General features: G+C 34.5%; 6 protein-coding genes across 14 annotated transcripts; 2 read left to right on the top strand and 4 right to left on the bottom strand.

Moving 5' to 3' along the window:
• Positions 1-318: 318 nt before the first annotated feature.
• On the top strand, positions 319-951 carry LOC126666605 (agamous-like MADS-box protein AGL61). The gene has a single exon (XM_050359424.2). The coding sequence runs from the start codon at positions 462-464 to the stop codon at positions 930-932; it is 471 nt and encodes a 156-aa protein (XP_050215381.1). The 5' UTR covers positions 319-461; the 3' UTR covers positions 933-951.
• A 249-nt stretch (positions 952-1200) lies between these two features.
• LOC126670751 (uncharacterized) lies at positions 1201-4490 on the bottom strand. Its single transcript, XM_050364571.2, has 11 exons — positions 4379-4490; positions 4204-4296; positions 4068-4132; positions 3501-3555; positions 2839-2928; positions 2618-2702; positions 2427-2522; positions 2000-2184; positions 1827-1915; positions 1503-1602; positions 1201-1434 (listed from the first exon to the last, which is right to left on the bottom strand). Exons 1-11 carry the CDS (start codon positions 4433-4435, stop codon positions 1390-1392), a joined length of 960 nt encoding a protein of 319 aa, XP_050220528.1. The 5' UTR covers positions 4436-4490; the 3' UTR covers positions 1201-1389.
• A 575-nt stretch (positions 4491-5065) lies between these two features.
• On the bottom strand, positions 5066-7400 carry LOC126670757 (uncharacterized). The gene is made up of 5 exons (XM_050364578.2): positions 7192-7400; positions 7065-7114; positions 6780-6906; positions 5986-6093; positions 5066-5917 (listed from the first exon to the last, which is right to left on the bottom strand). Exons 1-5 carry the CDS (start codon positions 7307-7309, stop codon positions 5295-5297), a joined length of 1026 nt encoding a protein of 341 aa, XP_050220535.1. The 5' UTR covers positions 7310-7400; the 3' UTR covers positions 5066-5294.
• Positions 7401-9117: 1717 nt separating this feature from the next.
• On the bottom strand, positions 9118-11974 carry LOC126666722 (uncharacterized). Of its 2 annotated transcripts, none has more exons than XM_050359577.2 (8): positions 11815-11974; positions 11462-11736; positions 10809-10901; positions 10402-10546; positions 10196-10306; positions 10032-10114; positions 9884-9941; positions 9118-9314 (listed from the first exon to the last, which is right to left on the bottom strand). In XM_050359577.2, the coding sequence occupies exons 2-8, from the start codon at positions 11720-11722 to the stop codon at positions 9235-9237; spliced, it is 831 nt and encodes a 276-aa protein (XP_050215534.1). In that variant the 5' UTR covers positions 11723-11736; positions 11815-11974; the 3' UTR covers positions 9118-9234. The 2 variants fall into 2 exon arrangements, with proteins under 2 accessions (XP_050215534.1, XP_050215533.1); XM_050359576.2 differs by having other exon boundaries at positions 11462-11742; positions 11815-11971.
• An 860-nt stretch (positions 11975-12834) lies between these two features.
• LOC126667710 (TPR repeat-containing thioredoxin TDX) lies at positions 12835-22631 on the top strand. Of its 8 annotated transcripts, none has more exons than XR_007638260.2 (13): positions 12835-12998; positions 13093-13129; positions 13353-13496; positions 13578-13665; positions 13746-13826; positions 13930-13994; positions 14132-14272; positions 14346-14459; positions 15987-16017; positions 17041-17386; positions 17757-21510; positions 21663-21784; positions 21894-22631. XR_007638260.2 is itself a non-coding variant. In XM_050360760.2 (10 exons), the coding sequence occupies exons 1-10, from the start codon at positions 12889-12891 to the stop codon at positions 17367-17369; spliced, it is 1140 nt and encodes a 379-aa protein (XP_050216717.1). In that variant the 5' UTR covers positions 12836-12888; the 3' UTR covers positions 17370-17509. The 8 variants fall into 8 exon arrangements, 1 of the variants encoding a protein (XP_050216717.1); XR_007638262.2 differs by having other exon boundaries at positions 21669-21784; XR_008790077.1 differs by having other exon boundaries at positions 17757-20979; positions 21230-21784.
• LOC126667711 (ABC transporter G family member STR-like) lies at positions 19346-22230 on the bottom strand. The gene is made up of 4 exons (XM_050360761.1): positions 21871-22230; positions 21613-21792; positions 21256-21524; positions 19346-20969 (listed from the first exon to the last, which is right to left on the bottom strand). The coding sequence occupies exons 1-4, from the start codon at positions 22228-22230 to the stop codon at positions 19346-19348; spliced, it is 2433 nt and encodes an 810-aa protein (XP_050216718.1).
• Positions 22632-23268: the final 637 nt, after the last annotated feature.

A 23268-nucleotide genomic window follows, 5' to 3' on the forward strand; every position in this document is an offset into this window, starting at 1 on the left:
AAAGTACAGAGAAACATGTTCGGGTGACGAGCTATTAACAAATTTACAAGTTTCAAATTGACGTGCAGTGTCACATTAAAAGAATCGAATCATAATTATCGCGAATGACTCATATAAATCTTAAAAAATTGTGGATATAAATTTAAAAATTTGGAATAATCCAAAAAATTTAAAAATTCATGGATCGATTTTTCAGTTTCAAATATTATGACAATGCAAGTTCTAATTTGTCAATTTGTTTTTGTATATAAATTACAAAATGTTTAACTTAAAAAATATCCAAGGGTTTCCATATTTATTTAATTTTCATTAGTTTTACAATAAGTAGATTCCAATTAGGAAACAACTACTGAAAGGCCAAATTAGGTAACACAATTCAAAAATAATATAAACTCTTCAGGTTAATATAAATACATAATCCGCTCTGTTAATTTTTTGTATTCTTTAACCCTAACCTGATCATGAAAACGGAGGAAGAAGCAACCGGAATACAATCTAGAAGAGGCGGCAAGGGACGTAGAAGGATCGAAATCAAGAAAATTCTGGACAGTAAAACCGCTCTAATCGTCACTTTTTCTAAACGGAGAAACGGTTTGTTCAAGAAAGCGACGGAGTTACACAATTTATGTGGCGTAGAAGCTGCCGTCGTCGCTTTCTCACCTTCAGGCAGGCCTTATTCTACCGGTAATCCTTCGTCGGAGTCTGTTGTTCTTCGATATCTTAACGGCAGATTAACTGCCGCGCTGGCGGCGGCGGATCAGGAGGAAGCGGGAGAAAGATTGTGCTGGTGGGAGAAGGGGATTGAGGATTTGAAAACGGAGGAGGAGGTTAAAGAATTTAAAGATGCATTGATTGAATTGAAGAGGAATTTGGTTTATAGAATTGAAGAGTTCAAAATGCGATGTGCTAGTACTCCAATTCTTTTTTCTTAGAGATTATTATTTGGCTTAATCAAAACTGTCAATTTTAGTTCATGAAGGATTAAAATTGACAATGTGAAAGTTTGAAACAGTATTTTTCATTGATTAGTCTTATAAATTTTGTTGGTAGGAACAGAGGTCGTTTTATTCTTTTATTTATTTGCTTTTTAATAATACCAGATGTAAATATGCTCTTTTACAGATTTATAAACATTTTTATGACAAAATTTATGTCTAATTATTAGAAATGGTATGTGAAAAAAAAGATATTTTTCATAAATATCACAAATTATTAATTATCATTAATAAGATATTTTATACTAGCCACAATTTTTAAAGGTAATGACATAATTGTAAGAATATTATACAAGTAAAAACCCCTAAAACTTTTGACAAACAAAAAACCCCCTAAAACTATATTTTTCAAATACAAAAGATATCTGCTAAATGCTTCCCTCATATTCATTGCTCACCGTGATCGGACAAGTTCAAGTGGTAAAGTTTCCATGGCCAGCTGAAATTCGAAAGACATCTTAGATGTGCCAAAAACACTTTGAATATCAAATTTAAATAATTGCTTACCCAGAGCCTTGGAGTTCTTGGATCTGATTTTTTATGCAATTTCGAGAGTTCTGACTGAAAGGTGATCATAATCGACAACTTGAACTCGATTGAAAATGGACTGCAACAGAATAAGGTAAGCGAAAAAAGAAATTATTGTGTCCGAATGAGATACCATATAAACAAAACAATCAAGAGCAGTGCCCAAAATAGGATATCCACACTACCTAAATAGGTTCACAAATTACAGAAACATGTAACACATCGGCAATAAAAAACGTGAAAACTGACATCTACTTAAATGTGCAACACGTACTTTAATGTGCAATGATCAGGGGGGCTTACCCAGCTAAGACAGTTGGACAAGTCAAAAGACGGGGTAAGATAACATATATGGGTAAAGTCATGTTGCGACACACATCTCCATCTGTTATCTGATAAACGTTAAAGGAAAATGATATAAATTAGCATCAGACAAATATAAAAAATATATTTATAAAGCGTTAAATGCGGCATGCCTGTGTGGTCTGAATCAAAGAGGTTTCGGTTACAATTTTGTCTCCATGAAGAATTGACTCTACTCGAAGCAAGTGAATGTCAATGGAGCTAATGGAAACTGCAGACCTTTCTACTGTTAGCTCTCCACTGATAGTATCCAACAAGGAACATTGAGTAGATACCCTTCCCGTCACCCGAAACCCACCTTTTCAATCATAGCCGTACACAGTTAATACATCTTCTGAATACCATAAAGATGTATACACCAAGTATACAAATGCATAGAGTTTGGAATTTCGCATAAAACAATCTCATGACATATGCAAAATACACACAAGCGCCTAAAAATTAAAGACTAAAAATATGGCTGAAGCAGATAGTTATTGTTTTAGAACTTGCATTCAAGACCTGAGAACGAGGATAGAGGACAAATGGCCAAAAGCAGACCTGATTTTAGTTCAGGAAGCAGCGGATGTCTCTGAGTATCTTGAGTAATGTAAAAGATAGCCATTTCAGGAGAAACTGGTCTCTCGGGAAGATCAACTAAGGTACAAGAACAGAGAGACAAAGGCTTATTGAGTTAGTATTAGATACACTAACAACAATGATAACTTATATATTTAATTTCAAATCTTCACCTTTATCACTTTCGACTATAAATTCCATGGTTGTAGATAAGGATTTATGCAAATATCCTCTCAATATATCTACAGTCAGCAAATACTATAACAGGGTTCATTAATCATAAAGTACCAAAAAGATAGACAAAGAAGGAAAACATAAGAAACTGAGGCTAGGGAGAACGAAAATGAAAAACATCAGCAAGTATGTATTGGTACTTTTATAAGTCAACAGTCACCTGAATGCTAACATTTGTTCCATGGAAGGTCTCATAAAACTTTTCCAAATTTTCTTCTCCAGGTTTCTTAACAATTGCAGAGAATGGTATCTGGCACAAAAATCAAACATCTTACAAATTACAAAGCATGCAGTTAAGAACACAAAGAGTTAATAAAAAAATACTACAGACAGACAGACATGAAGAGAAACTTGTAATAGCTGGCAAAGAGGGCAAAAAGGCAGTTAATTTGATAAGAAATAAGAAGATATTGACATTTTTCATATTCTAGGGACTAAACCATGGGTCTCCAATCAACTACATTTTAAGAAAATTATCTATCAAACTTCTTAGAGATTATAAAACCACATATTGGAGTTTTACCTAACTTAAACTTTTGGGTTGAATGGTTATTTGACATGGTATCAAAGCCTATATGAACGAGCGTTCGATTCTTGATAACCCCCATTCGGTTATTTAAATATTTTAACACGGGCCTGTACTTGTTTACGCCTCAATCCTAATAGATATTTGCGTGTAAGATGTGTTAGAGATAATAAAACCTAAGTTAGAGCCTCATCTAACAGCTCAAAAATTTTAGATTGACTGGTTATTTGACAAAAATGTAATCTGAAACATAATGATGGCGATCCAGATGTTATTAAATGTCAACTTATATCTACCTCTGTTGTACCTGGACCAATCTTTCCCGAAGACCTAATCTCAAAGCTCTTATTCCTGTTACCATATGAGAAAGAAAAGAAATCATATCACTGGTACAGATATAGATATTGACCCAAGAAGACCGAAAGGGAACTTCCAACAACATTAATCTAGCCAAGTAAAGGCAAATGGATACACAAGAGGTTGAGTAAGTTAGGATACAGACAACCACAAACTAGGCCTATAAGGAACACCAGTGCGACAGCTTTTAGTGAATAACAGCTTAATCGAATCGAATCAATTTCAAAATGCTTTACAACTGATAGATTTTCAACTAAACAAAGTAAACCGAAAGGACTGTCTCCGCTGCCAAATTTTAATCAGAAACATAAAAACCACTTGCTGATACATTTCAATCAAATTTTTAACCAAACTCTGCAAAACCTAAATTACAATTTGCAGTCATTCAATCCAATTTATTTTATCTTCAACACAAACTAAAAATTGATCACAAATTTCTTCTTTCATCTAATTCTATTAATCATAAAATTTAAAACACTATTGAAAAAAAATTCAAAAAACCTTACACAATAGGAATAGGCTTGATAGCGCCATAAATAGATTCAATAACACCTGCAGATCCTCCTCGAACCTAAAATAACAGTAAATGAATTCCGATTCAGAATCAAATAATTTTGAAATCAAGAAGAGCATTGAAAATACCTGTAAGTTAACGGATCCATTGAGAGAGAGGCGAATTCCATAGTGAGAGAGTGAAGAAGCTGATTTGATTATTATTTTTCCTTTCAGAGAATCCTAAATACAAAAACAAAAATTGGTTAAAGCATTTTAAAAAAAGTTAAAAAAAATTAAAGAGAGAGATCGAGAGAAAATGTACAGAAGGGCGGTAAATGCGGTTGGATCGGGATAATTTAATGTCTATAGAGGTTGACATTTAAAACCAGAGGCACAGAGCTTCAAATATTTTTAGTCACCACTGGCGAAAAAGAGAATACTTTCGTTTATAGTACTCTCAGAAAGTTTAATTTAAATTAATCGTTTTAAACCCCTAACGTCTTTAAAATGGAATAAATAAACCCCTAACGTCTTTAAAAAACCGCAAATAAGCCATTTTTCTTCTGAATGGCGTGTTAACAATGCATACGGTGTGTAAATTTTATTGATATGACGGATATGAATCTTACATGGCATTTATGAATTCACGAATTACATATTTTCAACTCTTTATAATGAAAAACCGATTTTAAATAACAAACTCTAAATCCCAAATCCAAATTAATCAAGAACCCTAATGTAAACGATTTTGATTTTACTCACGCCGTAAAATAAGCTTTCTTAATTGATTTAGTTAGAAATGTTATATAGGATTTACGTTTGCCATGTCAGCAAAATTTACACAATATGCACACATTGCTAATACATTGTTTAGAAGAAGGGCTTGTTTGCCCCTTTTAAAGATGTTGGGGGCTTATCTGTCCCTTTTTAGATTTTAGGGGCATATTTACCCCTTTTCCCATAGAGATAACATAGAAGAGGATAATAGTGAATTACAATAAAATCAATATGACAAAGAAGCTTGGTACTATAACCGGTACAATCACATCTACTTATTTAAACAAGTGCATGGCTGCAAAATATTCAAAAAAATGATTCTCATAAATGTAGACCCCCAACAATAGCCTCCCAAGAACATAGAGAAATCTCATAAAATGATTCTCTAGCAATACTTATTTGTAATTCTGTAAAACCAAACTTAAACATCTTATTCGCTTGAAAGTTGAAACACTATTATTTCATTCAACCGAGAACTCGAACAACATAGTATGCTTATATGTCTCACCAGGTCGAACGATAACGGACGGGAAGTTGGGTTGGTTTACAGCGTTCGGAAATCCTTGCGTCTCCAAACAAAGCGCGGACTGCTTTCCATATACAGCACCTCCCTTGCCAACTATTCCATTCACATAGTTTGCAGTATAAAACTGCATCCCAGGAGCATTAGTCCACAGGTTAAGGACTCTCGAGCTTGACGGATCCTTCAGTTTTGCAGCATGTTGCAACTCTAACTTCTGTTCTCCACAGTCAAGAACATAGTTGTGGTCATACCCTAAACCAACTTCGTGGATCGAGGCACCGATCCTCTTCTCTGTAGTAAAATCGAAAGGGGTGCCTTTAACTGGCATGATTTCACCAGTTGGTACTGTATTCTGATCGACAGGTGTTACATGAGATGCCGATATCTGAATAAAATGGTCAAGTATGTTCCCCGAGTTGTGACCTGCTAAGTTCCAGTAGGTATGCTGAGCTAAGTTGACCGGAGACGGTTTGTTCTTTGGCACTGCTTCCATATCAAGTCTCATTGTGGTGCTTGAAGTAAGTGTATAAGTTGCAGTTACAGAAAGATCTCCAGGGTAACCTAATAGCACGAGAAACAGAAACGATGAGCGAGAAAGTATGCGCACATGGGAGAGAGAGAGAGAGTACCTTCTTCTCCATCACGACTCTCATATTTGAAGGTGATTGATGGGTGTTCCCCTTCCTTATTATATTCGGCTACCTTCCACACCACCTTATCAAAACCCTTGAACCCACCTACACATGAGAGGAGAATTGGTTATACTTGTTTTATATTCTAGCAGAATTGATTAAAATTTTCAAACAGTTTATAGGACCGATTTAGCTCGATTCTTTTTCAGTCAGGTTTGCGCTAACTGATTTTTTTTTCTAAAATCCGAACCGAACCAAATTTGCTTGTTTGTTCCGATTACTCGAATTTTGCACACCCCTAGTTGCAGTCACCTAAGTAATTACAATGACCATGACCATGTCATAATTTAATCAATTGCTTTGCTTGTTTACAAATACACAAAAATACAATATAGTTTTTGGTTTTTGGTTTCGAATTATACTAAAATGACATTGACTAAAAATTGTAGGTTATATTTCATTTTTAATCCATAGTCCTTAGTTCGCACCACTAGATGTCCCGAATCAAGCTCTAGACTAACAAATTCTCAGCCATGAAATTTCTTAAAAAGTAACGTAATGAACTGCCCTTCAAACTATTAGACCTATGAGTATGACAATTTCAGTAGGTGGCACGGACACGGCAGCAAAACATTGTTATTTCGAGGTTTTCTATGTTTAAAATGAAGCTGTGTGTCCGAAAGGCCAAGTTTACGACACGATTCCGAAACATGAAACATTGATCGAATAAAGTATCTCCGCTAGCAGCATAAATAATTACACAAATTAGAAATATTCGGCCGATTACGCACCATGAAGGCTGTTAGGAGGCCTGTTAAGAGGCAAAGTATAATCAACACCATCCATAGTAAACTTCCCATCCTTAATCCTGTTTGCTACTCTGCCCACAATGCTCCCAAAATAAGGAGCAACTCCTTTCTGATCACACACATGCACACCAACAAAACATTATTTTTAACAACCCTAATTAAACCACAAATCACATCATAACCATTTATCAATTATCATTAAGCCAATCAATTCCTCAACTAATTAATGAGGACATCATATAAGAGATTAGAGACAATAGAATTTACCAGATATGGCTCCAGAGAATCAAATCCAAGCACAACATCAGCCAAATTCCCTTCAAGATAATCAAAAAATGAGAAAATCCAGATTTGATCCTTGAAATTAAATAAGAAAAATGGATTCAAAAGTTACCATTTTTATCAGGAAGAGACAGGGAAGTAATGGTGCAGCCGAGATTGGTGATTTTGACAAACATAGTGCCATTGCTGAGATCAAATAATTGTGGGGATTCCACTGTTTGATCTGCCATTTTTTCTAGATCACTCCGACGAGTAATAGTCAGTCAGTTTAGCAATTTGTGTTGTCTGGCCTCTCCTCCCTATTTGGTTTATTAAAAAAATAGTAATGAGAGAGTAGTAATGGAAAGATTATATTTTATTTTTGTTTGGATTGTAAAAAATTATTTAAAAATTCTAAATATTTCATTAATTTTTTAAAAAAACATTTTACACTAATTTATTACATTAATACCTATTTTTTAATAACATTTGCATTTTTCCAATAAGAAAATGGCACGTCAATGCGTGTCAATCAATGCGTCAGCCTTACATCAATCATGCGCCAGCGTGCGTCAACTGCGTGTGAGCGCGTCAATTTTTGCATATCAGTCTTTGAAATGCCTCGACGTGTCAGTGCGTCAATGTAAATATATTTTAAGTAAGAAATATGTATATCACTTATGATTTTTTCACGTATCTATAAAAAAATTCAAACATATTTGAGTATCATTTTCACATTTCACACGCATCTATCAAAATACATAATATTTATGTCATTTATATGTATTTGAAAGATATCTATAAAGATAAAATACATGTATCACATGTAATGAAAACATACAAATTATATATTAAAAATATATATAACATGTTTCCTAAGTTGACACTTATTTCTAAGAAAATATTAACATTTACAATTTAATTATTACACAATTGAAAGATTAATATATAAATTGTTTATAAATATCTTTGAAATGCATCTGAAACGTATCATAGATGTATCAAATATGTATTTCAGATCGTACCTTAAGGAGTGCCTACTTTATTATCAAAAAAAAAAAGTGCCTACTTTTATTTTAGGCTTAACCCCTGAAAACCCCCCTACCTTTCAACCCCCCTTCGTTTGCAGTCTCACCTTTCAAAATCTCCAATTTTACCCAAATTATCACCTTTCATTTTCAATTGTACCCTATAAGTATTAAATTGGGCTTTTGTCACTAGAAAAAAGTTGAAATCGATACTTTACATTTTAATTTATGTTCTAAATAGTCTTTAATGTTTAAATTTCAACAACAAAACCATATTTAATGAGATTTTTAATTGATTTATATTTTACATAAAAAAATTTAACTTTTAAAATATTAGGAAATATGGTTTTATTTTTGAAATTTAAACATTGAGGACTATTTAGAATATGAATTAAAATATAAATTATCGATTCGAACTTTTTTATAGTGAAAAAGGGCTAATTTAATACTTTTAGGGTGCAATTGAAAATGAAAGGTGAGAATTTGGGTAAAATTGGAGATTTTGAAAGGTGAGGATACAAACGAAGGGGGGTTGAAAGGTGGGGGGTTTTTCAGGGGATTAGCCTTTATTTTAATTGTTTTCTTCATGACTCTTTTATGTTTTTGTTTTCATTTGTACGTCAAAATGATATCATTAAGAACAATAAAAAACAATTGCATTGATAAGTTATTAGGAAAAGTTTGACAACCAAATAATCTAACAAAGAACAAGCATTATGTGCTAATATATTGCACTAATAATAAACTATCTTCGCCTAAGTGCCCTTGCATTTGATTTGAATGTAATTTATTTTGAAAAAACTTTTTTGTCCAAATTGCAGAGTAAGTCAAGATCATTTTATTTGTTGGTTTGGTGAGAGAATCAGCCTGTACATTTTAATTGCAGCAACTGAATGGAAAAAAAATTAAAAGCTATGGATGCAAGGTATGCTATTGGCTTCTGCCATAAGTTTTTTGATCATGGAGTGCCAACATTTTTATCTTTCCAGGTGCTATGTGAAGCTATTGAATATCTCACAGTATCCATAATGTTGAATCCAATTCATCCCACATCAATTCAACATTTTCAATATAAATCGCGGTTCCATAAACTCACAGCGCATGCCATTAAATTAATTTGACCTCAAGCATTAATTAAAACGACATGTTCACAGTACATTCCATTTATCCGACAAGGCCTCACAAATCCTTGCGATACACCAAGCAGCACTCATTGGGTAGCCGGAAACTGGAAAAACATAACCAAAATACAATGTCAACATTATCATCAATGTAAAGTCAATCATTACATGATATATATAGGAGTGTGCATTCAGTTCAAAACAAACTGAACGGAAATTTTGATTTTTTTTTGACACTGAACCAACTAATTTTATAAAGAATTTCGATTTTTTTAAACTAAATCGAACCAGTCTGTTTGATTTGATTTGCACTAGTAAAGTAACCTTTTTTTTACTCATAAAACTGAAACGAACCGGAAAAAAAAACTGTATTGCTTCATCACTTCAAACCAAATGGAACAAAATGTGTCGACTCAGTTCTATTATTTGGCTCAATACGATTTTAAGACACCTCTATGAAGATTAATGATGATAACACATCCATATGTGTGACTTCACTAACCGCAGTTTAGATAAAAGAAACCTAGAGAATATTAAATACAAAACTATTGCAATATTTAAATCAAGTCCGCTTGACATGATAACCTAAATCTTGATGCCATTAATAAAGTAGGAAGAATGCATATTTCGACAGAAACACAATTGCATAAAGAAAAGTAATCCAGAAAACGCTTACTTGCTATGAAATCATTGATATAATCGCAGTCAATTTTTCCATGGGCCATAGCACCAACCTGAAGATTGTAAGTTGATAGAATAGCGTACAATGTCAATAAGAGAGTTACTATAGTATTATATACATTAATAATTAATTCTAAACATACCACAAAGACAAGGTTAACGTCATCGTCAATTGTAGCTGCGTATTTGCTCATTTTAACCAGCTTTTCTGAACTGTATGAGAAGCCTGATTTAAAATACAGAAAAAATTGTTATTTGTACAAGTATTAGCAGTTGATTATTACCAGCCAAGAAACTTGAAGCTCACCTATTTTACGAGAGTTAACTGGTAGATACTGGGTCACAGGATTCTTGATTACACGCAATAGCTTCTCACGCTTGCCCACTGCAGTTATACTTAGTTTCTGGAGCAGCTGCACTGCAAGATTTCACAAGGTCATACACAGCAAGACAGGCAGCATCTTAACAGTAAACAAATGTTCTACGTAACTGAGCGACACAAGCTAAACTTACACATAATTCCAGCAAATCGTTTGTATGTCCTTGGAATACGTACATGCCGTTTAACTTCAAAAAGAACACCTTTTTCTGTTTTCACGTATACTGTTTGCAACATGCCAGCCTTATTTAATGGGCTATCTAAAATTGATAGCAGAGCCTGAAATAATCAAGAAATGAAGTGAATGGATTACATTAAGTACAGCATAATTCAATTATCAAGAAAAATGAAAGCCCAGAGAAATGTTTAGACTCTGGTCATATCCATCAAAGAACAAAGAACAAAGAACAAGGTCACAGGAACTATGAGTCTAGGACTTCTATAGGATATTGCATACTTTCGGGCTAATAGAAGCAATACAGGACAAAGATAACAATTTTTAATAAACAATAGATAAATTATTAATAACAAACAGCAGTACCTGATAAACAATATCAGGCCTATAATCAGCAGGATTTTTATTATTCTTCCGCAAGAAATTTGCATGATCATCAGAGTTCAAGATTTGGTATGTCTGCATAAACACAACTAGTTAAAAAACATAATATATACACAAAAGTAATTAGACAATAACTCCACATAATTCCAATTAAGACCAGCAAAAATCAACACAAAAGCTGCAGTTAAAAAGTCTAGAACTATAAGCCATTCCTTATAAAGCACCAAATATAACCCTAAGCATCCACTTTTTTTTTTGAGGACGAGAACTCACTCCCCCGAACTGAAGCCCATGGTCACTGTCAAATCCCGGGATGTGGATCGTCCACAAGTCCAAATGCCTGACAATTCTAGGCTATAATGGCCAGCAGTTCAATCCCAACGCCTCCATTTATTAGAAAGGGTGTACCCGGTTTTTGAATCCGTGACCACGGGGCATTCCGGACTATAATGACCAGCGGTTCAATCTCAACCACTCCAATAAATGAAAAAAGGAGTACCCGGGGTTTGAATCAGAACCATGGCTTAGACCACTGGACCAAACCCGTGCAGGCTGAGCATCCATATTTACTTATACAAAACTGATGTCAGCTCAAATTTCATAGATAACAACAATGAACATGAGAGCAATTATACCTTGCCAACTTTAGCAACTTCCAAAGACGCCTTTTCGAGCACGAAAATGACTCCAGGCTTCTTTGTTTTTAAATCACTTGGCACAATTGGGATGCCCTCCATTTCCTCTACTTTCCCTTCTGATCCTTCTCCTTCTTCTTCTCCACCACCATCATCATCTTCTTCAAGCATAGCTCTTTTTTCAGCTTCATTTTCTTCTGTATCATATTTCTCCTCTCTCTTCTTTCTCTTGGGTCCTTTTACTCCATATGGCCTCACCATTTTGCTTTCACTCACTACAACTTCACAAAAAAAAAATTAGAAATTTGCACGGATTAAATTAACGTTTAACAGAAGAAAAATTTAAAATTTACCTTAAACTTCGGAGAATTTAATTATAAACAAAAGAGTTACAGTGCGCGCCGGCGAAGATGGAAGTTAAAGGGCTGTCATTTTTTATGTCGGATATATTTAGGGCCTGCCGCAGCGTTACTGAATTTTCAATTTACTCAAGGTGCTTTTCTTTTTAGGAATTTACAAAGGGTACTCCACATTTAAATATAGTTACAGAAATATCTCAATCGAAAAAAATGTCAAAAATACTTCAAGTTTTTAATTTTTTTTATAATTTTACTTTAAAATTAATTTTGTTTCAAATAAATATCTAGACTGTTTTACAAACATAAAGGGTTGCAAAGTTTTCAATTCGCTTAGATTTAACGCAATTTTTTGGTTTTAAGTTTAAATGAAAATATAATCGCTGTCTAGCAACGCAAAAATATTATTTTTTGCAAACTAAATATCTCACTCGCTTATAGATGCAAAAATATTATACATCGATCAAAAGATTCAAATTTGTATACACAAATAACTCCAATACTTGGATTATTGGTTTTATTAATTTAACAGGCAATACTTCATATAAATAATTTCTTGTCATAAAATTTAAAAAAGAAAAAAGAAATAACTGAAAATAAAATTTAAAAAATAATAAAAATTGCACTTCTCGTAATAGTATCCTACTCGTACTCAATGCATCTAGAAAAAATAATAATAATTCATTTTAACGTTCTTAAACTTATACACCACTTTTGATTATCTGATCTTTAAATAAAATTTTATTTTTTTTAATCTTTTAACTTAGTAAAAACGCATATTCAAATTCCTGAATAATAAAAATAACGCCGTTTAAGGTAAATATTTATGTTTTCAAATATAAAGAAACAACATTATTTAGGTTATTTATGAACTTGTACATGCGTTTTTGCTAAGTTGAACGAACAATAAAAAACAAAATTTTGTTTAAGGATTAGATAATTAAAAGTGGTAAAGTTTAAGAACCTTAAAATGTATTTAGCCAAAGAAAAAAAGGTAGTTAACTTCACTCGAGCATCTCAAGTCAAGTACTTTCTTCTGGGCTGTTCTTCTAAAGATTCTGGCAAATAACAATGGATGCCGCCAAAATATCAGACCTTAAGCAATTTGTGGAGCACTGCAAGTCCGACCCGTCAACTCTTAATGACCCGTCTCTTTCCTTTTTCAAATCCTACCTTAACAGGTCCCTATATTTTTTATAATTATTATTTTCCTCATGAATTCTTTGATGATTTTCCCCTATTTCATTAATTATAGCAATTGTTTTGAATTTGCAGTTTAGGTGCCCGAGTTCCTGCTCCTCAAACTAACTCGGTCAGGACTCGTTTCATTGAATCCTTTGAAAAAAAATATCAATGTAGAATTGAACACTATAGCCTACCTTAAAATTTAAATTTTGCTAATTTTTCTCAACTTATTTTGCTAATTTAATTTTTTCTTTTATAACTTTTTTGTCCAAGTTGCAGAGCACTTTAAGAGTAAGTCTAGATCATTTTATTTGTTGATTTGATGAGAGAATCGGCATTTGTATTTCCAGGAGAAAGGTGGTATTGACATGTCGAACACAAAGGAAAATCGTGATGGACAACGATCTAGTGATGAGATTGATGAAATAATCGAGTCTGATGTTGAGTTGGACGAGAGTGACGTTGTGGAACCTGACAATGATCCACCGCAAAAGGTGGAAACTACGCGCACATGGCACATACGTATTATGTGTATTTAAATTTTGGTTAAATATGAGTTTTCTTTTTTATTGCAGATGGGTAACCCTGTAACTGAGGTTAGTGAAGAAATGCAGGATGCGGCGCGAATGGAAAAATTAAAAGCTATGGATGCAATCTCTGAAGGTATGCCATTGGCTTCTGCCATTAAGTTTTTGATCATGGTGTGCACTATTGATTTTTTTGCCAACATTTTATCATTCCAGGTAAGCTGGGTGAAGCTATTGATTATCTGACAGAATCCATAATGTTGAATCCAACCTCGGCTATTTTATATGCAACTAGAGGTAATTTGTTGTTAGTAACCTTAAGTTTTCATATATTTGTTAAACGACTGATTACATCTCATTATTGGCCATTGTTGTGGTGTTTTAATGTCCTTGTTTTCAGCTAGTGTCTTTATTAAACTCAAGAAACCAAATGCTGCCATACATGATGCTAATGCTGCTTTAGAGGTTAGTCCTAGTGGTGGGGATATCTCCAAACCTGAGTTTTATAGGGCTGCATGCATGTCTATATTACTATATGGAATGTGTGAGTTACACATATTGCAATGTCATCAAACAAGATGAGCTAACTGCATGTGTTCTAGATCAATCCGGACTCTGCAAAAGGATATAAAATACGAGGAATGGCAAGGGCAATGTTGGGCCATTGGGAAGAAGCAGCAAAGGATCTACATGTAGCATCTAAATTGGATTATGATGAGGAGATTGGTTTAGTGCTCAAAAAGGTACAGTGCATTTGTTAACTAGTTGAAAGGTAGCAATTTAGTTTCCTGCTTCACTATAGTTTCTGTTCAATAGGTTGAACCTAATGCTCACAAATTAGAGGAGCACCGTAGAAAATATGAACGCATGAGGAAAGAAAGGGAGCTAACGAAGGCTGAACGTGAAAGGCAACGACGAGCTAAAGCACAAGTGAGTGTTGTTATTGTTATTACCTTAAAGGTAGTATTATTGTTATTTGATTATGATGGGCCCTCATTAGACAGGATGGAGTTTTATACCTGTTTAACAAGAACTTATGTTGACAGCAAGTTTACCATTGACTTTAACACCAGAAGTTTTTGATCATTATCACTCAAAAGAAGGGAGGCAATGCAAAATCATTGATCAGTTGGAGGGGGTAACAATATGAAATTCCTAGAGGGTTCAAAGAAGGTCTAGAGTTCAATATAGCTGATTTGTGACCTTAGATAGTGATGTAACCAGGTACGGAACTAGCTTTTGTGGAATGGGGGGGGTTAATTGTACAAATCTAATTGGGCAGGCTAATTGTATAAAAATGACTATATTTTTTATTAACAAAAGGTTGAAGGGGTTTTTTGTAAAAACAGAAATTGGAGGGGGAGGGGGGGGGGGGGGGGATGCCCCCTCCGGCTATATGCCCAGGTCCGCCCCTGGACATAACTATTCTCGGATCCAATGGTCAAAAGATTTTTAAATGCTTTAAGTTTCCATTGATCAAATTATTTTTATTTGATTCATGTTCTTCTACTAATATGAGTTTGAAATGATTCTTTAGGCGTGTCTTGTTTGGACGTAACTGAAATATACGTATAATATTGTGAGTTATACTTAAGAAAGATAGATGTTGACATGTTGTATATATTAAAGTTTCCGCAGATGGCTTGCTGACCTTCACATAAACAACAAAACCATAATTTGATGCACAACCACAAAATTAAAGTTACCGCATGTAACCTTCACATATGTTGTAGCGTTTACTTTTAACATGATGGATATTTGCAAGTTGCAACCAATTTTTAGACTTGCTAGTTTGGTAAAATTAAACATTTTGAATATAAATGGGAAAAGCATGCAAAGTTTAAGATTATTTTAATCGTTATTCCTTGATTTGAACTTCTTAATAATACTAAACCTTGAACTTTTAGATAATACTTAATCCTAAACCCTGAACTTTCAAAAAGTAATTAGAGACACTTGAATTCTATAGCTGAGAAATAAAGCTAAATTTAATTTCCTTGACAACATCATTCTTCCGCAAGAAGCTGAGATTCAAGTTTTATGGTGGAAGAATTTAAACTTTGAAGATATATAGTTTTCCTGTGTGGGTGGCAGCGGCAAAGCAAAATTTTAGAATGTTCTTAGCTTCTCATCATCCATGCCCAAGATAATTAAGGGTAGTTTTGTTGATGCAATTCTGTTGAGACGTTTTGTTTTTTGTTTTTTTACAACTAACAGCTTTAATTTCTGTGGAGTCATTCAACTTCTGTCTTAGTTACGATTTGTTCAGACTACTATTACAATTGCTATAGCTATACTCCTGCTACTACTTTTATAACTGATGTAATTTAGGTGTTGATTGATAACATCACCGTCATTTTCTTTTGGTGCTCCCTCTGCACTATCATGCTCTCTTTTACATCATATTTCCTGTGAACAGAGTATTAGAGTCTAAGGTGTCTTTACATTTTGATGCAGGAGCAAGAAGCCTTGTCTGCTTTGAATGAGGGTATGATCTATGCTTTAATTCCTTTTCATTCTTTCTTCTATCTGTACAAAGTCCTATTAATGTATTTGCACACGCTCCGCACAAGCATGCTTGTGGATGCATGATGCACCTTTTGTTTATTCTTCAAAGATGAATTCTGGTTGACGTGAGACTTGATTGAGTCAATTAGGTGACTCATCTTGTGACATCAAAATACATCGTTTGGCCAATAATTTTGCTGACTTGAAAAGAAATTGAATGTTTAATCTATGTTTTTTTCCTCTGCTTATCCGCTATATTTTAAGATTCTAAAGACACTGGCCAAAACGTTGTGTTTTGACATTACTGTACGCAGTTCTGTTATTTAATTAAAAGGCTTTTTGCCACATCAGCAAGCTTTGTTGGTATCCGCACCCTTGGAAAACCATGGAAAAGAATAGTAAATTAAACCTACATGTCTTTATATTTGCGCATTATATTCTAGTGGTAGCAATATGTTACCATTGCTCTACGCTGCTCCATTTATCATGTAGGATCAGCACATGCACGAGCAAATTTACAGACATTGTTGCAATGTACTTTGTGGTACACCAGAGAAAGGTCTTGCATGAACGCACGTGCACGCGCTAGTGGTCTTCTGTGATATTGTTGCTTATTACTCATAATTTGAAATGGCTGTAAAGTTAAGGATATTTAGGATCATTGAGTTAATAAAAGAAATAATGGGAAATTTAGATATTTTGTATGCTTTTTTCAGATTTCTTTTTCAGGGGAGTTCTTAGTTGTCATTTATTACAGCTAAGTTCAATACACTCCAACTATATGGATTCTCTCTTCCAATCTGCACAATTTTATGCCATTTATAGCGGCTATGACTATGTTTATATGATAACATTCCAAAAAGAAACTGTTATATGTTTTGACATAGCTCAACCATCTCAGGGCAAAAAATGATAATTGATTGACATTGGTATTTTGTATAGATTAGACTTTTAACAGTTTAAAAGCTGTATGCATTATGGTTATAACTTATGTTATTCACAGGGCAAGTGACGGGCATCCACTCTGCTGGTGATCTGGATGCCAAACTGAATGCCGCTTCAAGAACATCTCGCCTTGCAATTCTGTACTTCACAGCTTCGTGGTGTGGACCTTGTCGTTTCATTTCTCCTCTTTTTACAAGCTTAGCTGCAAAATACCCCAAATCCGTGTTCTTAAAAGTTGACATTGATGAGGCAGCGGATGTTGCTGCAAAGTGGAACATTAGCAGTGTTCCGACCTTTCACTTCATAAAAAATGGAAAGGAAATTGACAAGGTAATGGGGGCTGATAAAAATGGGCTGGAACGGAAGATTGAACAATATGCAGGCTAGTGCTGGGCTAATCTATTGTAAGAAGCACGTATTTGGCTATTCCTTTTGTCTTGCTTCTGTGATCAAACTCATCAATAATGTTATCTGAGAATAAAGTTGTACGAATAAATGCTTTATAATATAACGATTCGTCAAGGTTATGTGTTCCTCTTTTAATTTACATAATGATTATCGAGCAACGTATCTTATGTTAAGTTCTCTTATTTAAGGCTGTTGGAATCAATAAAGTTGTGCTAGTAGATGTCTGCTATTTTTCTTTTCATACTTTTATCTGTGGAAAATGCAGAATTTCTGACTCCTTGCACATGTTTATTTAGTTTCTCAAGTTGAAAGATCTCAAGCTTGAATTTTTTCTAATATTATTCTTGAATTTTTTAATTTCCTCAGATTTTATACTCTGCTTGACTACCCTCTGGTATGTTATATTCTCTTATTTCTTTGTCCAACTTTATGAGTTGCTTAGTTGCATTTAATTTATGCGAGCTTGCAGACTGTCTAATATCTATGGATAGCCATTTAACATCTGCACATTTGTCTTCGGTATATTAACTAATGAATTTTTGTTCATTTATCAAATTGACTGCCTTTAAGTTTGCAAACCAACCTAATGTATTGAAGCTTCAGAGTTGAGGTAATCTATTCTTTATTTCAGGGATATGAGAGCTTTTTATAGTTTAGCCCTTTAGCTTACCTTTTCATAAACTTTCTTGAGGCTGTCATTTATTTTTGTCCAATAAAACATTGAGTCATTGATTACTTTTATTTGTTCCAATATTTTTGAAATTCTAGCTCTAGTCTTAATCAGAATTCCCACCGGTTGCCGTTTCATTTTGTGCCGGAATAGAAAGTCCTACAGATAAACTATTCTACATATATTAACAGCTATAAATATAATGTCCTTATGAAAGTTCAACATTAGTCTCTTAAACTTGAGATTAATCCCAAATTGCATCTTACTTTCATGAGTAGAGGCGTATTAGCATCTAACTCTTGTCCAAAATTGCTGATAATAGGGCTGTCTAGGTGCTCATTAGAAAGAACTTAACAATCTCTTGAGTTAAGGAACACGACATTTCTCTGAAATTTCGTTTAGTTTCTCTCTGATCCTCTTTAATACTAGACCTTTTAGCTACCTAAGGTTATGAACAAACTACCCTAAGCATACTGTGGCCTTATTCTGTAACCGCTGCCCAGAAATTGAGAACCTTACTCTGCTCAAGTTGGATAAACATGGATTTAATTTGTGCCGAGTGCTTAACGTCATCCTCTAGTCTTCTTTTTGTGGATCTCTCACTCGATTCTTTATTTTTTTTAATAGTTATTTCAGAAGTTCTAATTGGAATTAAGTCAGATTACAATTAAGTTTTAGCAGTTATTTTAATTATTTAGTCCTGAACTTTCTGAAACCAACTGTTTATGAACCTTAAAATCTTTATTCTAGCAGATTGCATTGATGTCTGTGACAAGGCCAGTTTTACGTTTGCCTGTTATTTTTCTGTTTCTTTTTTGAAGTGAGATTTTTTTCCCAGCATTTGCATTTAGGAGAAGCTAATCTCTTAGTTAGAAATTTAGAATTGGTGAAGTGATATTTTGAATACTGAAAAATATTTGAAGTGAAGTTGATACATTTTATGAAATTTTTTTGATGAAGGAAGATGACAAAAATATATATGGGATAATGCTTGCTTATATAACATTTCGTGGGCAAAAAAACCTATAGCAATAAATGTTTGTTTTCTTTCAATTTTTGTTAATTTCTAATGAACCCACCTTGGTGTTCTCAATTTAACAAATGTTATGAGTAACAAGACTAGGCTTAGTGCATCCAGAGTCTGTCCATCAAAATGTTATACATTTTTACATGTTCTACAGAGATGGTCACTATAAGCAGAAAAAATTTGGGAGAAAAGTTTTGATTTGAAACATAGGCCAACTTGAAATAAACTTCTGACAGAAAAGGAACTGAAACCCATGCTTCATTTCCTCTCGTTCTTAGAGTAAAATCTTAGAACCACATAGAAGAGGAGCCTGTAAAGCACTCCCCAAGCTAACAAGATAGCGACGTCATACCAAAGGTTGTCCATCTTGATGTCCATTGTGGATAGAAAATCTTCTCCGATCAGTGGGCAATGTGGTCCAATTGTATTGTTATTATGCAGTTTGCTAGGTTTGATATCTCCGAGAGGACCAGGCGTAAGATCTGAAAAGTTCCCAGTATAGCATTTTGTTCCTTTGAACTCATTTGATAGCATTGCCTCAAATGGATACTTGATTGCAGATATGTAATGTAGCCATCTCCAGTAGATCGGTATCTGTGTCCGCTTTAAGAAAAACCCACAAGTCAGGAAGAACAGAGCAGTTGTGGCAATTACTACTGCATATCCTGTGATGTAACTGGGGACAAGTGCACTAACAAGCATAACATAAGCATTGGTAGTAATTAGGGAGGCGTAAAGGATAATCCAAAAATTGAAGAGATTGCTTTCCAGATGCAGTATGATTTTGGTTATGGCAGCAAATGTGAGACCTTGGATGGCGAAGAATGGGAGATAGACTAAAAGAGAGGAGACAACATAGGAGGAAGCACGGTAAGCATTATGGGAAGTCTCTCTGATGAAGATGAATCGTTCCTGGATGAATGTTGGGACAGCATCATTCGATGAAAAGAAAACCAAGCAAACTGCAAATATGTAGAAATTCATAAGTTGATTAACGGTTTTGAATGTGGACTCGCTCAGGTTCTTGAAAAGTGAGGAAAGAATTAGTGCCATGACGGTTAATACTATCTCTCTCGAAAGAAAAAGTTCAGGGGTGCGAACAACGTTAAGTGCTGTTCTCCATGAGAGGACAGCAACCTCACGGAGCCATGGATTAGCAAATTTAGGGCCATGTGCTGGCTCATCAAGCATTTCTTCTTCCATGTAAAAATCTTCATATGAAGCAGTATATGAATCCACTGACGGGCTATAGATAACTGGAGTTTTTGGATGATAAGGGACATGTTGAGGTGTTGGATACTGGCTTGAAACTTGACTTCGTGCAGCAGAAATTGGCGTTCTTGCTGGAGTTCTTGCAGGAGTCCATGATGGTCGGCGAGGAGCTCCTTTGACACCATTGTAGACCCAAACTGAAAATTCTTTATAGAACTGCGAAGCCAACCTTGGTTGATAGACACCACTGTGTAAATTCATCGGTGTGGGCATAGTCCTACGCTCGAGGGAATTATCAAAGTTGTCATCGTCTTCATCATCATCATCATATCCATATTGCCCAGAGTCAGCTCGAGATGTTCCACTGGTTGAGAATGCTTGGCTCCAGAGGTTGATACCTAGTCTGGATCCAGAGGTATTAGTGTAGGGAGTTCGTGGTGTTTTTGGCGTTTTTGGTGTCTTGGGGATCGGAGTCCTGGCTACTTGATCAGGTTTGAGTCCCTCACTTTGGTAAAGAACAAGAGGATCGAGTCCCACATTGGATTCATCATACTCTTTGATGACATCGAGAAGATATTCCAGGCTATTTTCACCATCTGGAATTGGCCTTCCAAATCCGGAGAGATGAGAAGGAAGAGCAGCTGGGCTTCCCATGTATATCAGTTTACCCCTGTGTGAAGGTTTTGATATCTTTAAATCTTAGATATATATAAAAGTAGAAGGATATTACTATCACCCTGAAGTAAGGTCAAAATTACTGTTTTCCTCCCAAAGTTTTAAAATATACTGTTTCTCCCTCAGGTTTAGATATTAAATTGATATCTTTCTTAGGTAATATTAGATAATAAAATTTCAGGGAGGAAATAGTGAATTTTAAAAACTTTAGGGCAAAAACAGTAATTTTGATCTAATTTAAGAAATTTTCTCTAGATAGAAACATCAGCTTCCTAGCTTACCTTGCAAGAACTGTGATCCGGTCTAAGAGCATTTGAATTCTGAAGGAAGGCTGGTGGATAGTCATCAACACAATACTGCCGCTTTTCGCTATTTCCTTCACCTTTTCCACCACACTGAAAGCACTTGTAGAATCAAGACCTGAGGTTGGTTCATCAAGAAACAGCAGGGACGGCTTATGGATTATATCAATTCCTATTGACACTCTTCGCCGTTCCCCACCCGACACTCCTCTCCTGCCTTCATCACCAATATATGTATGCGCGGTATTCTGCAAAACAATTATCTTTCCGTTTAACTATTTACTAACTTAAACAAATCAGATGCGCACACACATATATAGAGAGACAGTGGTGTACCGTTAATCCTAGTTGGTCTAGGAGCTCGTAGACTCTTTGTTTCTTTTCAGTTCTAGAAATGGAAGGAGGAAGCCTGACTTCAGCAGCAAACATGAAGGTCTCGAAGACGGTTAACATGGGGAATAGCTGATCATCTTGCATCACATAAGACGATATCATCTTCATGTAGCTGGTAGTAACCTGCACAACCATATTATAAGCATATGTACATATAAATGACGCATTCTCTTTTCAGATTATAACAGTTTTTGCACTAACCGCTTTTTCATCTACTCTGACAGATCCTTGAAGACTTCCCTGAGCAATCCGACCAGCTAAGGCATCGAGAAAAGTGGATTTTCCAGCACCACTCGGACCCATGATGGCCATAATTTCACCTCTCAAAGCCTGACCGGATATATCATTGAGAAGATAAGCCTCTTTACTGATCCAAACACCGTCTTTCTTCTGCTTCTTTTTGACACTATACGATACATTTTTGAACTCAAGACCGTGGCCTGGAATCATTTTCCGAGTCTCAACTGGCACAGCATTTTTCTTTGCAGCTGCTGTTTTGTCCATGTCTAGTAGACTTTCAAGGCTTTTGTTGGCGTTTGTTCGACCTACCTTGGCCGCCATTTCGATCAAAATGCAGCAAAAGGATCACCGCGATGCTTTATTTTTCGATGGGATTAAGAAGCTAAGTGGAGTTCCCGTGTCGTATTAAAAGGAGAAAGCAATAAGGTATGTGGGGATATAGACAAATGTTTGATGGTTAAACCCGATGAAAGCGAATTGGAGTGTTGTGAAGTAAGAAGATGGCTAGTCCCTCTCTACTTCACATTGTTTTTCTCGCAACCTTACTTTGGTATTGCCATTGAAAATAGCTGCGTACACACTCACTGTATCTGTCTCTGTCTCTATGTCGTTTGCTATATGACATTTCATTGAACTATTTATACATTGTTCTCTTAAGATTTTTGTCATTTGAGTTATATTTATTTCGACAAAAGAAAAATCTAAAGCCCCTAATTGAATTATATGAATTTCTTCTAATTTGAGAGCTACAGCTTTGCATCTTGCATTGTCTTAATAAATGGAGAAATTCTTAAGTAGACTCAGTCCAACACGTCATCCGTATACTAAACCAATCATATCATAACACCTCATTAAAATGAGGGCATTCTTGTAATATTATTATTCAAAAGTGTATGCAAATAACAAACAAAATTACAAGAATACCCTCATTTTAATGAGGTGTTATGATATGATTGGTTTAGTCTACGGATGACGTGGTAGACTGAGTCTACATAAGAATTTCTCAAATAAATGTGAATGTTTAATAAATGCATCAATGGTATTTAAATTTTTCAACCAAAAAATAAAAATTTTGTTTATATTTTTTAATTGCGTTGACATAGATATACGAATGTGTAATTCAGTAATTCATTTGCTTTATATAATAGTTACTATTTCGCACTATAAATCAATTGTTTGGTTTTTGAATGAGTGGGATTGAGAAAATATTAAAAATAAAATTATCATTGATAACAATTTAGACATTTGAATGTATTTATGAATGAAATAGTTAAATCCATAATTGAAAAACATTAAAGGTTCCAAAAAGGAAGAATCAACATGCACTAAATGAAACTAAAAAATTTGCAAAAAAAAAAA

Source organism: Mercurialis annua, linkage group LG2 (assembly GCF_937616625.2).
Source record: "Mercurialis annua linkage group LG2, ddMerAnnu1.2, whole genome shotgun sequence".
NCBI lineage: Eukaryota > Viridiplantae > Streptophyta > Magnoliopsida > Malpighiales > Euphorbiaceae > Mercurialis > Mercurialis annua.

Excerpts from the sequence above, each read along its gene's own strand:
- LOC126670757 (XM_050364578.2), bottom strand. The coding sequence starts at position 7,309 with ATGGCAGATCAAACAGTGGAATCCCCACAATTATTTGATCTCAGCAAT. Across the intron at positions 7,115-7,191 it reads GTCTCTTCCTGATAAAAATG|GGAATTTGGCTGATGTTGTG; the intron begins GTAACTTTTGAA and ends ATTATCTTGAAG. Across the intron at positions 6,094-6,779 it reads GCCTCCTAACAGCCTTCATG|GTGGGTTCAAGGGTTTTGAT; the intron begins GTGCGTAATCGG and ends TCTCATGTGTAG.
- LOC126670751 (XM_050364571.2), bottom strand. The coding sequence starts at position 4,435 with ATGTCAACCTCTATAGACATTAAATTATCCCGATCCAACCGCATTTAC. Across the intron at positions 4,133-4,203 it reads ATGGATCCGTTAACTTACAG|GTTCGAGGAGGATCTGCAGG; the intron begins GTATTTTCAATG and ends CTGTTATTTTAG. Across the intron at positions 1,435-1,502 it reads CAAGAACTCCAAGGCTCTGG|CTGGCCATGGAAACTTTACC; the intron begins GTAAGCAATTAT and ends TTCGAATTTCAG.
- LOC126667710 (XM_050360760.2), top strand. The coding sequence starts at position 12,889 with ATGGATGCCGCCAAAATATCAGACCTTAAGCAATTTGTGGAGCACTGC. Across the intron at positions 13,827-13,929 it reads TATTTTATATGCAACTAGAG|CTAGTGTCTTTATTAAACTC; the intron begins GTAATTTGTTGT and ends CCTTGTTTTCAG. Across the intron at positions 14,273-14,345 it reads TTGGTTTAGTGCTCAAAAAG|GTTGAACCTAATGCTCACAA; the intron begins GTACAGTGCATT and ends TCTGTTCAATAG.
- LOC126667711 (XM_050360761.1), bottom strand. The coding sequence starts at position 22,230 with ATGGCGGCCAAGGTAGGTCGAACAAACGCCAACAAAAGCCTTGAAAGT. Across the intron at positions 21,793-21,870 it reads TCAGAGTAGATGAAAAAGCG|GTTACTACCAGCTACATGAA; the intron begins GTTAGTGCAAAA and ends ATGGTTGTGCAG. Across the intron at positions 20,970-21,255 it reads CGGATCACAGTTCTTGCAAG|GGGTAAACTGATATACATGG; the intron begins GTAAGCTAGGAA and ends ACCTTCACACAG.
- LOC126666605 (XM_050359424.2), top strand. The coding sequence starts at position 462 with ATGAAAACGGAGGAAGAAGCAACCGGAATACAATCTAGAAGAGGCGGC.
- LOC126666722 (XM_050359577.2), bottom strand. The coding sequence starts at position 11,722 with ATGGTGAGGCCATATGGAGTAAAAGGACCCAAGAGAAAGAAGAGAGAG. Across the intron at positions 10,902-11,461 it reads AAGTTGCTAAAGTTGGCAAG|ACATACCAAATCTTGAACTC; the intron begins GTATAATTGCTC and ends GTGTTTATGCAG. Across the intron at positions 9,942-10,031 it reads ACGTTAACCTTGTCTTTGTG|GTTGGTGCTATGGCCCATGG; the intron begins GTATGTTTAGAA and ends TACAATCTTCAG.